This window comes from Aspergillus uvarum (genome assembly GCF_003184745.1).
Source record: "Aspergillus uvarum CBS 121591 unplaced genomic scaffold BO82scaffold_11, whole genome shotgun sequence".
In the NCBI taxonomy this organism is placed as follows: Eukaryota; Fungi; Ascomycota; class Eurotiomycetes; order Eurotiales; family Aspergillaceae; genus Aspergillus; species Aspergillus uvarum.
Window position 1 is genome coordinate 431912 of NW_020291308.1, and position 13210 is coordinate 445121.

The following is a 13210-nucleotide window of genomic DNA, read 5'->3' on the forward strand; positions in this document are numbered from 1 at the left end:
ATATATTTTCCTGCGGTTCATGACTTTACACCATACATCTCCATGGCCAGTATGATGCATAGGCCTCAATTTCAGAAGCCCAAGGAGGGCCAACGCAAGTTCTCCCCTCCTGGCCCGACCTATATGTCCGACGACCAGATCGGTATGTTTACAGTGCCGCGCCAAAGCATTCTCTCCCCCAGCCAGCCTTTGTCGAGCTGATTCGGGCTGTCCCCGCTTCGGATCGAGGTTTCCATGCTGATCTTCGACCTACAGCGACCTATTTGAAAGATCTGCGGACGAATCGTCCTACACGTCCTGGCGGATCCAGGCCGCTTCCCGTAAGACCTACTACGGCGCCTACTCATCCTCATGATGATTTGCCTCCGCGAGCGGCATCGGCGATGTCGTCTTATGGCCCACCCAGGATGCAGTCTAGCCCTCCCTCCGCAGAGGCAAAATTCCCTCGGGCCACCAGTTCGCTCTCTAACCATAGACCAGCCTCTGCTTTGGGAGGTCCCACTGGACGTCCTCTAGTCCAGGAACCGAGAACTATCCCGATTAGGCAAACTGTATCACCGGCGCAGGTTTTTTCGCGGGTGGAACAGATTCCTGCAAGGCCTACATATCGTGAAAACCCCCAGCGACGCATAGAGAAAGAAGAGGCAAGATCCTTGCGTGATGCATTGCAGGAAATGGGCCTCCATGACGAACATGACCTCCACGCTGCTGCCCAAGATGAGGCCACGGAACTGGTATGGATGCATCAGAATCCAGGTATACCGTATAAGAATCCCTATGCACCTAACCAGAATCCCGATCTGCAAGATCTCCAACAAAGCCCTCCAAGGAGTAGCTTCACTTCTCAAAACGGCGCTCCTAGCTCCCCCACAGCACGCAGGGGCAGTCGTCGACTGATGTTCCAGGGAACGACTGTTAGCCATAGTGGAACGAACGGCTTTCGAGGAAGTGATAGAAAGTCCTCAGTCGATGGAGATGGAGATTCGCAAACCATCTTGGAAGAAGAAGGGTCAAGCCCGATGAAAAGCCCGACCAAGGGAGGGAGCATACGAAGAAGCATGAAGGTCAACTTCGCACTTCCTCAAGAGGATGAATCAACGGTGACCTCAGGCGATAATCATGGGTTAGGCTCGGCCAGTGTCAGGAACGAGACATCCAGAGGCATCTTCAGAAATCCGAACGACCAGATCTACGAAGAGCCCCATCTTTCTCCTCGGAAGGATGAGGGGGGTCGCTCAATCTTCTCTAGGTCGGATTCATCTGCCTTGAAGAGTAAACCCCGGAATGCCCTTCCTCGCGGGTCCCGGCCTCTGCCAGGTCGCTTTGGTAGTCTCTCTTTCGTTGATAAGCTTTCTCGCTTCGAAATTCATAAGAATCCTCCGAGTCAAACGAGAAACCCTGAGTATACGACGAATGAGCCTCGGTCCCAAGAAGCGCCGCCTGAACCTGAGGCACCTCAGCAGCAGATTCCAACGAAAGATGGCCTGGAAATCCGCAGTGATGAGCTTCGAGCTGCAACAAGCAAGAAGCTCAGGGATCGCAGCACCAGGCTCCCCATGCCCACTGCGGTGAGCGACCGAGCCGGTCGGCCTATAGTGAGTTTCGATCCCAGATGGAAACCTACCGAGGCACAAAGCCCTCCCAAACGCGACAAGGGCTGGGACGCGACGTCCCAACCGCCGCCGCCAGCGCCCACGATCGAAGTGTCCGAGGCACCATCCGTGCCGGTGATCAATCTACCGGACGATAAGGAGCCTACCATTTCTGAGATTTCTGGCTCTCGCGGGGGCTCCGGAATGGCAGTGAAGCCATTACCAACTCCGCCAAAGAGTAATGCAGGCCTAAATCGAGCTCCTCCAAAGACTGCCACAAGCTCAACGAGTCGTTGGCTATCGACTTATACACGCTCCGGGGTACCTACTGCCAAGTGCGAGAGCTGTACACTTCCGATCGCTGGAAAGATTGTAACTGCCGCCGGCACTCGTTTCCATCCCGAGTGTTTTGTGTGTCATCACTGTCAGACGCCTCTTGAGTGCGTGGCGTTCTACCAAGAGCCGGATGCGAAGAGAGCCGAGCGACTAGCCGAGTCAGCGGCCGACGATGAAGAAGCTCGTACATTGAGATTCTACTGTCACCTTGACTTCCATGAGTTGTTCAGCCCCAGATGTAAGAGCTGTAAGACTCCGATAGAGGGAGAAGTGGTTGTAGCGTGCGGTGCCGAGTGGCATGTCGGCCATTTTTTTTGTGCTGAATGTGGTGATGTACGGAAATCCTCCCCTAACTCAAACCTCTGCACATGCTAACCTTCTTTTTCTTCCGCTTCCAGCCCTTCAGCTCAGAGAAACCATTCGTGGAAAAGGATGGGTTTGCGTGGTGCTTGCAATGCCATTCCCGCCGCACCGCCCCCCGCTGCCTCGGCTGCAAGAAGCCCGTCCTGGACGATGTGGTGATCTCCGCCATCGGCGGCCAGTGGCATGACCAGTGCTTCGTCTGCCACGAGTGCGGCGATGGGTTCGGGCCTGAGGGGCGGTACTTTGTCCGCGAGGGCGAGCCCAAACGAACGGCCAAGGGCCGCATCATTGGAGGGCCCGTTCAGCTTGCCGTGTGTGAACGCTGCGAGGGCATCCGACTGAAAGCATCTCCCTGAGATACCTACCCGAACAATCCGTGACAGCTTCGAATCCTGGTTAGATTCGTTCTGTTGCGTTTTTTTCACTTCTACGTTGATTGCAGTCATATTTTCTACAATCCACCGCTCCCTCCTCGTCACAGTGCTGCTCATTGACTGAGACATGCACTGCTGATATATCTTTTTTGGGCCAAGTGCGCCAACCTTGATCTTTCTTGACTTTATTCTGCCTTGTTCGTTTGCCAACCTTGACTAGAAACCCACCATATCAATTGCATAGCCGCAAGCGGGAGTTTAGCACGCGAAGTATGTTTTCTGGATGAGCCATAAGCATGAGAATGTTGTTTTGCTGTTTGTCGTGGTTATGCATTTTCTCCGTGGTCTTGTTTTGGCATTTGTTGCATTTCCTTTTGATTTCTTCGAATATCATGACAGCCGGGATGCCCTTTCTTTAGAGAATATTTTTGTCGACGGACTTTTGGACTATCAAGACCAACCGTAGATCCCCAAAGATACTTGCCTACGTCGAGATACGCACACAGATATCAATCCAGTTACAAGCATATACAATTCATCTATATAACTTTTTGCTAAACCCTCCTCCTCCTCCAAATCAATTATAGCCTCAAGGGCATAGATAAGGCTAAGCCGGCCAAGCGGGATCCTCCTTCCGCCGGAACACGGCGACGTACTTATTCCCCTTGTTGCGCGTGACCTTCTTGGACTCCTCGGTCTCCTCGCTCATGACGCGCACGCAGGGGTCCCGCGCCAGCTCCTCGTCGGTCAGGCGCTCGAACAGCTCCTTGACGGTGCCGACGGCGCCGTCGACGGCCGCGGCGTCCTCGCCCTCGCGGAAGTGCCGCAGCACCCAGTGGTGGTACTCCTCCACATCCGTAATGGTGTAGAGCAGGCCGCCGGGCCGCAGGGCGTAGGCGTACTCGGCGTTCAGCGTCTCCGAGACGATGCGGGCCTTGTGCTTGCGGGCCTTGAAGTGCGGGTCCGGGAAGCAGATGAAGATCTTGGACAGCTGGTGCTTGGCGAAGAAGTTGGGGAAGAACTTCATCGTGTTGCTGCGGATCGCTGTGATGTTCTGGTAGCCACCGGGGACGAGGGTGGTGGGTTCGGTGGGTTCGGTGGGTTCGTCGGTGGTGGTGGTGGGTTCGGTGGTGGTAGGGGTTTGGGTTTCGGTGGAAGGTTCGGTTTCCATGGCGGTGGGTTCGGTGGTGAGCGCTGTGGTGGTGTCTGTAGTGGCTTGAGTGGTGGAGGCAGAGGTGGAGGTGCCTTGGGTCGATTGAAGTTGCTGCTGCTGGGCGCGGAGGGCTTGGATCCGGGTGGACAGGTAGTCAAGGACGGAGACGCGGATTTCCATTCCTGTTTTCGCCGACGACGGCACGTTAGCTTTCTGCTGAATGAGAGAAGCTACCCAGCGCAAAAATAGTAGAAGATAACAGACACAAACACGGCAAATACATACCAACCATCAACGTCTCCGGCAGCAACGGCGCAAGACCGACGAGCAACCCACCGAATCCACACCCGATATCCACGATCTCCACATCCTTCAGCAGCTTGCGGGTGCCGATGAGGTTCGTCTGCAATGGGTCCGGGTTCACATAGGCAGGAAAGTGCGAGGCCCAGTCCATATGCGCCGGGCTGAGGGGACTATTTCCGAAGAGAAGTCAGTCGCCCGGTAATATGCTAGGTGAGTAGGTAGGGTGCGGTGTGAAGAATGGGATACACCAAGAACCCAACATACTATTGCAACTGATGATCCGAGAACGGATTCGCATGCGCCCGTTGACGGTAGAACTTCTTCTTGGGCAGCTTGACCCGCGCGGGGAGGCTGGTCTCGTTGGTGGTGGTGCTGCTGCCGTCGGGGTTCGTAGCGGCTGCCTGCTTGCGATACTCATCGCGCTTCTGGCGTTTGGCAGGTGGAGGAGTCATTGTGATTGTGTTGTTGCAGGGTTGATATGTAAGTCCAATCGAAGAGGGTGGGAAGACACGCCCCAAAAATAACCCCAATTGCGCAAATTGGTGCAGCAGCGGGGAGAGGAAATGGAGGATGGTGACGGGACCGTGGGGAGGGCGAAAGGCGGAAAATTCTCCAAGGCGGAGAAGAAAAGAAAGGGAGCGGAAAGTTGAGTTTAGCTCCCTCCATCGCGGGGCTCCTTGCTGCCGCTGCCGCCCGCCTTTGCTTATCGATACCGGCGGTATCGGGCGATCGGCTCAGCTTCTGAACAACACAATCACCTCATCTACACTAATCATTCAAAGCTTACCATTGCACAACGATCGATTCCTGCCGAAGAGGAGCATCTATCGCACAACCTTGCTATATCACACATACAAGAACATATACATAGACAATGACGACCGCACCACCGCCTCCGCCCTTCCAATTCCCGCCAACCTACTCCTTCCCCCCCTTCTTCACGCCGCAACCCAACAGCGCGACGCGCACCTCGCAGCTCCAGAAATGGTCCTCCCTGATCCAGGCGTGGTGTCGCCATCACCGAACCTACCGCCTGGCGCTCAGCGAGGCCATCGAGAGCCCGCTGTTCTACAACGCGGCGCTGCGGAAGCGACTGTCCATGAAAGATGCGCGGGATGTGCTGGACTGGATGGCCAAGGGGGAAGAGGATGGCGGCGGCGGCGGCGGCGGGCAGCGAGCGGAGTGGCTGGACGGGAGCACCAAGACTGTGGCTCGCATCTGGTGGAAGAGACCCGAGGAGTGGGCGGGCACCGTGGCGGATTGGGTATGTGGATGATCCTAGGGAAATGAGATGGGGAAGAGTGCGTCTGCAACGTTCGCTGCTGACCTGACTGTGATTGCAGGTGGAGAATACGGGGCAGAAGAATGTGGTTCTGACGGTCTATGAGTTGGTGGAGGGGGAGGGGACGTTGTCACAAGGTACGTTGTGCTGTGAGCCTTCCTTCCCACAGAGGAACTGATCGGCTAGAATGGCACGGTATGGATACGGACGTGATGCTCAAATGCCTCAATGTGCTGGTAAAACGAGGCAAGGCACAGGTTTTCGGTGGCGAAGGCCAAGAAGGTGTCAAATTCTTCTAGACGGTCATCTGTTCGTGATATCTGGACGAATTGATTCTGAGTACAACAGGCTATTTTCATGCAAAGTGTAAGTCATTTACAAAAGTCCCCGGTGAAGTGACCCGAAAGAGCCATTTCTATCATTTCTTTCAAACCAGCAAAGACGCTTGGACGCAGCACTCATAACACCATATAGATCCCGGCCTACTTACTGCTCCGAAACCTCGGCCATTCCTTCGCTCAGCTCATAGGCATCCGCCGCATGCAGCTTCTGGGACATAGCCATATCGAGAAGCCACTCCACACGAATAATCCGTGGTGTTTTGCCCGTACTCAGAACCATACTTCGGAAGCGAGGCCATGTCTTCACCTGATCCGGTTCCGTGCTGCTCAGCAGATACACCTCTTTGCGGCTGGGGTCATCATCTCCCGAGCTTTCCTCGCTCTCTTCTCTCTGTGATCGGTATGAGACCCGACCCCGGAATAGAGTGCACTGCCCACCGTTGGCATCCACAATGGACTTGAATGCATCGAACCCGCCACGAATAGTCTCCACGCAGTAAATCTGGTATCCGTGCAACAGCTTGTTCTTGTTCTTCTTGGCATTGGTTCTGGCATTTTCGAGCTTGAATCCATACTTTTCCTCGGAAGCCTTGTCCTTGAGGGTGTAGTCCGCAGGATCGAGGAGGGCGTTCTGCTTGAGACACTGAGTGACGAAATCGATGTTCATGATGACTGGTCCGTAGGCCAATGCGTTCACGAACTTGGGGGTCCTGAGGATAGACGGTGCGGCAAGGTGAGAACACCTCTTCGCTTCTTGGACTACCAAAATCCCAAGGTCACGTAGTTGTCGCTGTGAATCGTTAGATCGCAAATTCTTGGTCGTACCATGAGATACATACCTTGTCAGAATCCTCTGTCTTCGGGTTCTTGACCCATTTTTGATATCCGGTAATCAGCAGATGCATCGCAACAGGGGGTCTAGACTTCTTCTGTCTCTTGGTCTCTGTCGTTTCATCCTCGTCGCTTTCGTCCTGCGGTTCCATAGACACGCGCTTCCTGCTGGGGTTGAGTACTACGCGATCCTCGTCAGACACCCTCCGGCCACCATGAATCACACCCCCAACACGCCTCTTCTCCTTCTCATACAACGCCATGTCGGGTGCAAGATCGTGTAGTCGAGCAGCGGCCACTTCCTTGGACTTGCGACTGCTGGTGCTCGACGGCGTATCATTCTCCTTTCCTTCGGATGTGAGCCGGGTCCGGGCGGGCGTCTGCAGTTTTGGAGGATCCATGACGTTCCGGGACTTGTCCGCAACCCGCGGTGTAGCACCTGACGTGCGCGGCACTTCAGTTTCAGACTCGGTAGTTCTTGCGGAGGACTGCTGGACAAGTTTCGGCGTCTTGGAAGTCACAGCGTTCTGGTCCTTGTGCTGCATCACCGGTCGTGGACTCGACAGTGCCTGTCCCACGTTATTGGTCTCGAGTAGGAGCTGGCTTTCGAGCACGGCTTTATCCAGTCTGGTCTGGCCAACAACCTCGCCCAGATTTGTTCTCTTGGGAAAGTGCGTATAGCGGGGATCGGAGACGGGCTGCAGCTTCCATTTCGCGTAGCTTTCCTCTAGCCACAGGTGGTTGATAACTTGCAGACCCCATTCCTTCGCCGCGGCGCATTTCTCGCTGTTTCCATGCGCCGTCACCAGGTGTGTGTTCTCTTGCTTGAGGGTCTTGGTGCATTCGGCACCTGTTGCTGTGATCAGGTGCTCTAGGTAGCTTCTGGCTTCTCCGACATAATTTGAGAGACTGATCTTGAACCCCTGGAATCCTGGGATACCCTTGCGTGAAATGGGGTAGTGTAACAGCCGTCGTAGAGGAGAAGTCCAGGTGTTATATGTCATGAGGTGGTAGAGCCAGGATAGATTACCGATATCTTTGTTCAACTGAAATGCCATGCGGTAGGCGAATCCTTCTCGGTAGCGGCAGATCAGGATGTCCGCAGCTGATATGTCCGCAACAACAGAGCCTCCACCCTCCCTGATGATGTCTCCAATGGAGCCAGAGAGACGCGACCCGATCCCGAGATCCGGAGCAAGCATGACACTCTTGTTCTCGAAGACATTTAGCCTGGGCAGTTCGTCTGTCGACTGCACGGCAACTGGTAGATTAGCGGGGTCAGGTGTCGATGCACCGATGATGTCTCGATTTTCCGCTGAGCGTATGGGAGCGTCGGGCGCCGCACGCAGAATCTCGGGGTCGGGGAGAAGGTACGGGCGCTCGTCGATTCGTCGTCCAAGCTTGAGGCAGTCATCGAACCTGGAAGAAACCCTTGTTAGACCCACCAGGTTGAGCTTTGCTTCTGGGTCTGCTCACCAGTGGGGCAAGACGATCTTGATCTTGAGCCTCTTCGCGATAATCAGGCGGGCCTTATCCGAGTCCGCAGTCAGGTCAACCAGGTGGGTGACCGGCTGGGAGATCCTGGGACTATACAATCCACCCTTTGCGAGAACTCCCCCGATGATTGCTTCCTTGTCGCCCTCCGGGATGTCGCCGCAAGTCACCACCACATCGTTGAGGATCAGTCGAGGATCTGGACTGTATTGTCGTGGGTTGGCCAGCTTTCGCTTCTGAAGACAGGCCTGGAGCCAGTATGGTTTGACAATGGGGATCAAGGCGTCATTTGCGGCCTCGAACGCGGGGAAGTCGATGGTGCAGCTCATCAGGTGCGTGAATTCGGTCAGAGGCGGGAATTCGGCCGGTGGCTCGTAAATAACGGATTCGCCGCCATGTTGCTCGAATGTAAATGCCAGCTGTGTGGGGCAAGAGTCAGTAAGAGTCTCCCTTCAGTAATCTGTGGGCGCGTGGAGGATCAGGCGACAGACTTGATGCGCCGCATCGGCACTGAGATCTTTGGAGCATATGATACAGATCTTGCACTGGTTGAAGAGTTGAATCTCTCCACCTTGGTCCCCCATGGTGGGAGCTATTCCGGTGGCTCTGTTCGACTTTTTAGGATAGGCTGCGACGACCGTATGTTTGGTCGAGTGATGTAAGGAGTGGTGTATGTGCTGAGAAGATGGAGTGGCAGCTGAACCTCGTGGTTCTGCAAATGCGACGCGCCGACGCGCCGCACGACACCACGTCACGTGGAGATAAGATGTATCACCGATCAGCGTGGTAAATTAACATCATCGGGCAGCAGTACCATGTGTCATTGTTTATGGTCCCATGGTCATAAACAAGTACAGTACGTGGTCTGTTAGAAGTTGGGATGTTGTGAGGTATCAGAAGTTGCGAGTTGTGTTGTCTCTATACGGAGGACTGATCCATCGAATTTGCAGCTGCTAGTATGAGTAACACATTTGTAGGGCCTGCCAGAGTCATCGCAGTTGATGAGAATAAAGTATTGTCTGCTTGTTGCTGAGGATACGTTCCCAGAATCGGTCATGATCATGGATCCAACTGCAGCGGTAATGAAAGGGGGGTGAGACGGCAGCATCCGGAAACTGGCTGCCATGCCCATACCATATGGACACAGTAACTTGGAATATATTCTGCACTGAACCTGCCCCGAGCAACAACTTCTAAAAACAATCAAGTCCACCACCATCAAGGCAGTCCCAATAAAAGACGAACATATAGAAATACCAAAAACTGGGACAGGACAAAAATAAATGATATGGATCAACGACGGAGAAAGACCAAAAAGATATGACAAGAGTGGGATTCGAACCCACGCCATCAAACGATGATCAGGAAGCTGTGAAGCTGAATGCTAAGGTAACCTTAACCTGACGCCTTAGACCAACTCGGCCATCTTGCCTTGTGATGTGATAACTGATTCATCACTTGACGTTATCAGCCAAGAACCTTAGAAAGTCTAGCACTCTCATCCAGCGGCATTCTACACATCAACCTCGGCTCGTCCTCACCCCCGGCAGTTCACCACTCCGATCTGGGGAAATAGCTTCCCTTCCCCACGCCCCGAGGCACCGATTGAAGTAATATATATGCATAACCTCTCCATACCCTTCGCCCACGCATAAATCCCCATAGAAAATAACCACCAACATGTCCTCATCACCGACAACATTCAGCCCCTTTCGGATAGTCGAGCACACGATCGAATGCCAACATATACGAGAGTATCCCGCGGCCACCGCTCACGAGCAAGAGGACATTCTCAACCTTGCAGTAAAACAGTACATCCCACTGGACAACCCCAATCCCCAGCCGGGAGACGTCACAATCCTTGCTGCACATGCCAATGGCTTCCCCAAGGTACCGCCGCGGAATTGACTCCCGCTGTCACACAGCGTCCCTGCGCACCGACAACAGGACAAACCAGCTGACCCGTCATTGCCAGGAACTCTACGAACCCCTGTGGGAGGAGATATACGCACGCTCCAAAGCCAACGGATTCCGGATCCGGAGCATCTGGATGGCAGATGTAGCCCACCAGGGCCAGAGCAGTGTGCTGAACGAAGACCTTCTCGGAAATGACCGTACGTGCTTCCCAACGTTGCAACCAACAGCCACAACAGCCACAACAGCCACTGACCAACATGCGTGCGCGCACAAACAGCAAGCTGGTTCGACCACCCCCGCGATCTCCTGCACCTCCTCAACGTCAAGCGCAAGGAGATACCACGACCCATCGTAGGCGTAGGTCATAGCATGGGCGGCGCACACCTGTAAGCACACCCCCCCCCCCCCCCCAATTCAACAGCATCCACTGGCGCCCCCCGCCCACTAACCCATGCACCAAAAACAACCCAAAGAACCCAACTATGCCTCATGCACCCGCGCCTCATCCACTCCCTCATCCTTCTCGACCCAGTCATCCAGCGCGAATCCACGCAACTCGACCACCTCGAAATGGCGCACCACCAGCGCGAGACGATCGCCAAAACCACACAGCTCTCCACCTACCGGCGCGAGGTGTGGCCCTCGCGCACCGCCGCGGCGGCGGGCTTCCAGCGCAGCCCCTTCTACCAAGCGTGGGACCCGCGTGTGCTCGCGCGCTGGATCGAGCACGGTCTGCGCGAGCTGCCCACCGCGATCCACCCACTTCCCCAGAAGAATGACGATAACGACGACGACGATAACGCAAACCACCCCGTCACCCTCAAAACCACCCTCCACCAGGAAGTCTTCACGTTCTCGCGGCCCAACTACGACGGACCGCCCGGCCGGAAAGTCCCCGTCGACCGGACGACGCACCCGGACCTCAACCCGGAGCATCGGGGCTCGTGGCCGTTCTACCGCCCGGAGCCGGCGCGGGTGTTCGCCATGCTGCCGCACCTCCGGCCGAGCGTCTGCTACATCTTTGCGGGCAAGTCGGATATGTGTCTGCCGGAGATGATGGAGGATAAGCTGCGGGCGACGGGGACGGGGCTCGGCGGGAGCGGCGGGGTGGCGGCGGGGCGGGTGCGGGATGTCTACCTCAAAGACTTTGGGCACTTGCTGGCCCAGGAGGCGCCGGGGCAGTGCGCCGAGGCGGCCAGTGAGTGGCTCGGCGGCGAGTTGATGCGGTGGCGCGCCGAGGAGGAGGCCTTCCGGGAGCAGTGGCGGAAGAAATCGAAGATCGAGAAGGTCACGATCGATCCTCGGTGGAAGGAGCATGTTCCCAGGGCGGAGAGGCCCAAGAAGGCGGCTCCCGAGTCGAAATTGTAGGGGACGTTGGGTTTGTGTCTATAGATGATTGAGTTATGTTGCGCGCTAGAGATTATATACTGTATATGTACAGTAGGTTGTTTGCATCAGAAACATGGATTGATGTCCTGCCTAGCAACTGGATGTGGTTCATTTCACTTCTATAAGTAGTATAAGTTCCCAAGAGCGTGGCCGAGACGACGGCAATGAGCACGGCCCCAGCCCGCAGCGCAGTTCTCTTAGCTCAAGACCACAGAAACCGAAGCGCTCATTTCCCAGTGCTCAAATCACACTCCTAAGCGGCTGATCTAAAGCAATAAAATAATAAAAAAAAAATAGGATATACCCGATCTAGTTCGACTTCTTCGCCGCGTCATTCTCACTCTTACCCTTGTCGCTCGTGCGGATGACCTCAGGAAAATTCCAAACGTGAGGCCACCACAGATGATACTCCTCCTGGCGACCGTTCAGGCAATGACGGAGCCAGATGCCCCAGATGATGTACAGATAAGCACCGAACCCCGTCATCAAGTGCCTAAACAAGATCCAAGTCAGCATTCTGGCGTCCAATTCGAGATCATCGGGCGCGAACGCGCCAAGAATCAAAAAGAAACATACCACCATCCATGGCCTTCAAGAAGGATCCCCCAAGGCAGACCCACTTCCCGGCGCCATCCGCGGATCTTCGAACAGAAGACGTTGTCTAAGCCCCAGATCCCGAATCCGCCCAAGAACATGCTGAGGCCGTACGCCACCATGAACCACATGGTCTTGAGGGTCTTCGTATCCCTGACGTTCTCGTAATGCTGGTGTTCCTTGGTCGGGACGGCCAAGCCCTGTCGCTCGCGCGCGAGCCGGTCCGCCTCGGTGGAGTGGCGCCATCGCGGGCGCAGGGTCACCTCCATGGTGTACATGCTGCGTAGGACGACGACCGTGGTCAGGAGAGCGTAGGCGTTCTGGTGGAAGACGGGGTCCTGGAGGTAGTGGTAGTAGAGGGTGATGAAGATCGCCAGGCCGGCCAGGAGGAAGGCCAAGAAGATGCGGAAGGGCGTGGGTCTGGAGTAGGAGAAGGAGGCATAGCACATCAGACAGGTGGTGTAGATCATGGACAGCTCGTCCACCAGCTGCATGGGATCTGTGCGGAGAGGAAACCCGGTCAGCGCTCAGGATGTATGGACGTGGGGTTGAGGGACGTGGCTTGCATTTCAGCGTGGCGTGGAAAAGGAAACTGCCTGTTCCGACCACGAGGTAGCCGTAGTAGGCGACTTCGAAGATCCTGTCATGTCCGTTGCGCCGACAGCTGCGGATGCCCTTGATCCCGAGCCACATGAACAGGAGGTTTGTCAGGGTGTTGACGATCTCGGCGGAGTAAATCGTAGCATAGTAATCCTATGCAAGAGACATGTTAGCACTGCATATACTCCTCAGAGAGGCGACCCGATCATGGCGACGGACCTCTTCACACCAATTCAAGGTGGATGTGACGGGGCTCCAGTATCCCGGCCTCGAGGGCGGATACGGAATGTTCGGAAGGAAAGCCCATCGAGACATGATGGAAGGAGAAGGAGGGGGGGGGGGGGGGGGGGAGGCTCTCCGCAGGGAAGAGGGGCTGCGATAAGCTCTCAAACGCGACGAGACTGTGTAGAGAATCTGGGTTATAGGCAGAAGAGCATGACAGTTATGGAGAATTGGGTTAAAAAGAGAGAGAGAAAAAAAGGGTAGTGAAAAGTGAAAGCCGGGGTTGACAGATTGGAGTTGCCTTGGAAAGTCCCAGTGCAGTGCAGTGCAGTGCCGTGCAGTCTCCAGTTTCCACACAGTCTCCCTCTCCCTCTCCCTCTCAGACCAGACCCGTGACGTCGATCGACAACCACAGTTGA

General features: G+C 55.3%; 6 protein-coding genes and 1 non-coding gene across 7 annotated transcripts; 3 read left to right on the top strand and 4 right to left on the bottom strand.

Moving 5' to 3' along the window:
* Positions 1 to 42: 42 nt before the first annotated feature.
* Positions 43 to 2647, top strand: BO82DRAFT_277316 (LIM domain protein; the record flags this gene model as incomplete). Its single annotated transcript, XM_025631184.1, has 3 exons — positions 43 to 142; positions 256 to 2261; positions 2327 to 2647. The coding sequence occupies 3 exons, from the start codon at positions 43 to 45 to the stop codon at positions 2645 to 2647; spliced, it is 2427 nt and encodes an 808-aa protein (XP_025494652.1).
* A 634-nt stretch (positions 2648 to 3281) lies between these two features.
* Positions 3282 to 4709, bottom strand: trm8 (tRNA (guanine46-N7)-methyltransferase; the record flags this gene model as incomplete). The annotated part of the gene is made up of 4 exons (XM_025632191.1): positions 4386 to 4709; positions 4104 to 4291; positions 3459 to 4000; positions 3282 to 3428 (listed from the first exon to the last, which is right to left on the bottom strand). Coding segments are annotated over exons 1-4 (1065 nt in total), but the record flags the coding sequence as incomplete, so codon positions are not given.
* Positions 4710 to 4879: 170 nt separating this feature from the next.
* On the top strand, positions 4880 to 5767 carry BO82DRAFT_352004 (ESCRT-II subunit protein VPS25). Its single transcript, XM_025634570.1, has 3 exons — positions 4880 to 5385; positions 5465 to 5540; positions 5590 to 5767. Exons 1-3 carry the CDS (start codon positions 4996 to 4998, stop codon positions 5700 to 5702), a joined length of 579 nt encoding a protein of 192 aa, XP_025494654.1. The 5' UTR covers positions 4880 to 4995; the 3' UTR covers positions 5703 to 5767.
* On the bottom strand, positions 5748 to 8723 carry BO82DRAFT_352006 (BRCT domain protein). Its single transcript, XM_025634571.1, has 4 exons — positions 8561 to 8723; positions 8052 to 8488; positions 6584 to 7994; positions 5748 to 6534 (listed from the first exon to the last, which is right to left on the bottom strand). The coding sequence occupies exons 1-4, from the start codon at positions 8651 to 8653 to the stop codon at positions 5890 to 5892; spliced, it is 2586 nt and encodes an 861-aa protein (XP_025494655.1). The 5' UTR covers positions 8654 to 8723; the 3' UTR covers positions 5748 to 5889.
* Positions 8724 to 9390: 667 nt separating this feature from the next.
* Positions 9391 to 9501, bottom strand: BO82DRAFT_t85. Its single transcript has one exon. It is a non-coding gene; the product is annotated as a tRNA-Leu (tRNA).
* A 155-nt stretch (positions 9502 to 9656) lies between these two features.
* On the top strand, positions 9657 to 11405 carry BO82DRAFT_329850 (putative toxin biosynthesis protein). Its single transcript, XM_025633078.1, has 4 exons — positions 9657 to 9959; positions 10045 to 10183; positions 10264 to 10372; positions 10460 to 11405. Exons 1-4 carry the CDS (start codon positions 9750 to 9752, stop codon positions 11352 to 11354), a joined length of 1353 nt encoding a protein of 450 aa, XP_025494656.1. The 5' UTR covers positions 9657 to 9749; the 3' UTR covers positions 11355 to 11405.
* A 60-nt stretch (positions 11406 to 11465) lies between these two features.
* On the bottom strand, positions 11466 to 12905 carry BO82DRAFT_352007 (ceramidase). Its single transcript, XM_025634572.1, has 4 exons — positions 12789 to 12905; positions 12536 to 12722; positions 11952 to 12468; positions 11466 to 11868 (listed from the first exon to the last, which is right to left on the bottom strand). The coding sequence occupies exons 1-4, from the start codon at positions 12882 to 12884 to the stop codon at positions 11685 to 11687; spliced, it is 984 nt and encodes a 327-aa protein (XP_025494657.1). The 5' UTR covers positions 12885 to 12905; the 3' UTR covers positions 11466 to 11684.
* Positions 12906 to 13210: the final 305 nt, after the last annotated feature.

What these genes read in the sequence shown, in the direction of transcription:
- BO82DRAFT_352004 (XM_025634570.1), top strand. Translation starts at nt 4,996, where the DNA reads ATGACGACCGCACCACCGCCTCCGCCCTTCCAATTCCCGCCAACCTAC. An exon ending in CGGGCACCGTGGCGGATTGG is followed by an intron (nt 5,386 to 5,464) that starts GTATGTGGATGA and finishes CTGTGATTGCAG; the next exon opens with GTGGAGAATACGGGGCAGAA. An exon ending in GGAGGGGACGTTGTCACAAG is followed by an intron (nt 5,541 to 5,589) that starts GTACGTTGTGCT and finishes CTGATCGGCTAG; the next exon opens with AATGGCACGGTATGGATACG.
- BO82DRAFT_352006 (XM_025634571.1), bottom strand. Translation starts at nt 8,653, where the DNA reads ATGGGGGACCAAGGTGGAGAGATTCAACTCTTCAACCAGTGCAAGATC. An exon ending in GTGCCGATGCGGCGCATCAA is followed by an intron (nt 8,489 to 8,560) that starts GTCTGTCGCCTG and finishes TGCCCCACACAG; the next exon opens with CTGGCATTTACATTCGAGCA. An exon ending in AGACAGAGGATTCTGACAAG is followed by an intron (nt 6,535 to 6,583) that starts GTATGTATCTCA and finishes AACGATTCACAG; the next exon opens with CGACAACTACGTGACCTTGG.
- BO82DRAFT_329850 (XM_025633078.1), top strand. Translation starts at nt 9,750, where the DNA reads ATGTCCTCATCACCGACAACATTCAGCCCCTTTCGGATAGTCGAGCAC. An exon ending in AGACCTTCTCGGAAATGACC is followed by an intron (nt 10,184 to 10,263) that starts GTACGTGCTTCC and finishes GCGCACAAACAG; the next exon opens with CAAGCTGGTTCGACCACCCC. An exon ending in AGCATGGGCGGCGCACACCT is followed by an intron (nt 10,373 to 10,459) that starts GTAAGCACACCC and finishes AACAACCCAAAG; the next exon opens with AACCCAACTATGCCTCATGC.
- BO82DRAFT_352007 (XM_025634572.1), bottom strand. Translation starts at nt 12,884, where the DNA reads ATGTCTCGATGGGCTTTCCTTCCGAACATTCCGTATCCGCCCTCGAGG. An exon ending in CCTTGAATTGGTGTGAAGAG is followed by an intron (nt 12,723 to 12,788) that starts GTCCGTCGCCAT and finishes TCTCTTGCATAG; the next exon opens with GATTACTATGCTACGATTTA. An exon ending in CTTGAAGGCCATGGATGGTG is followed by an intron (nt 11,869 to 11,951) that starts GTATGTTTCTTT and finishes GATCTTGTTTAG; the next exon opens with GCACTTGATGACGGGGTTCG.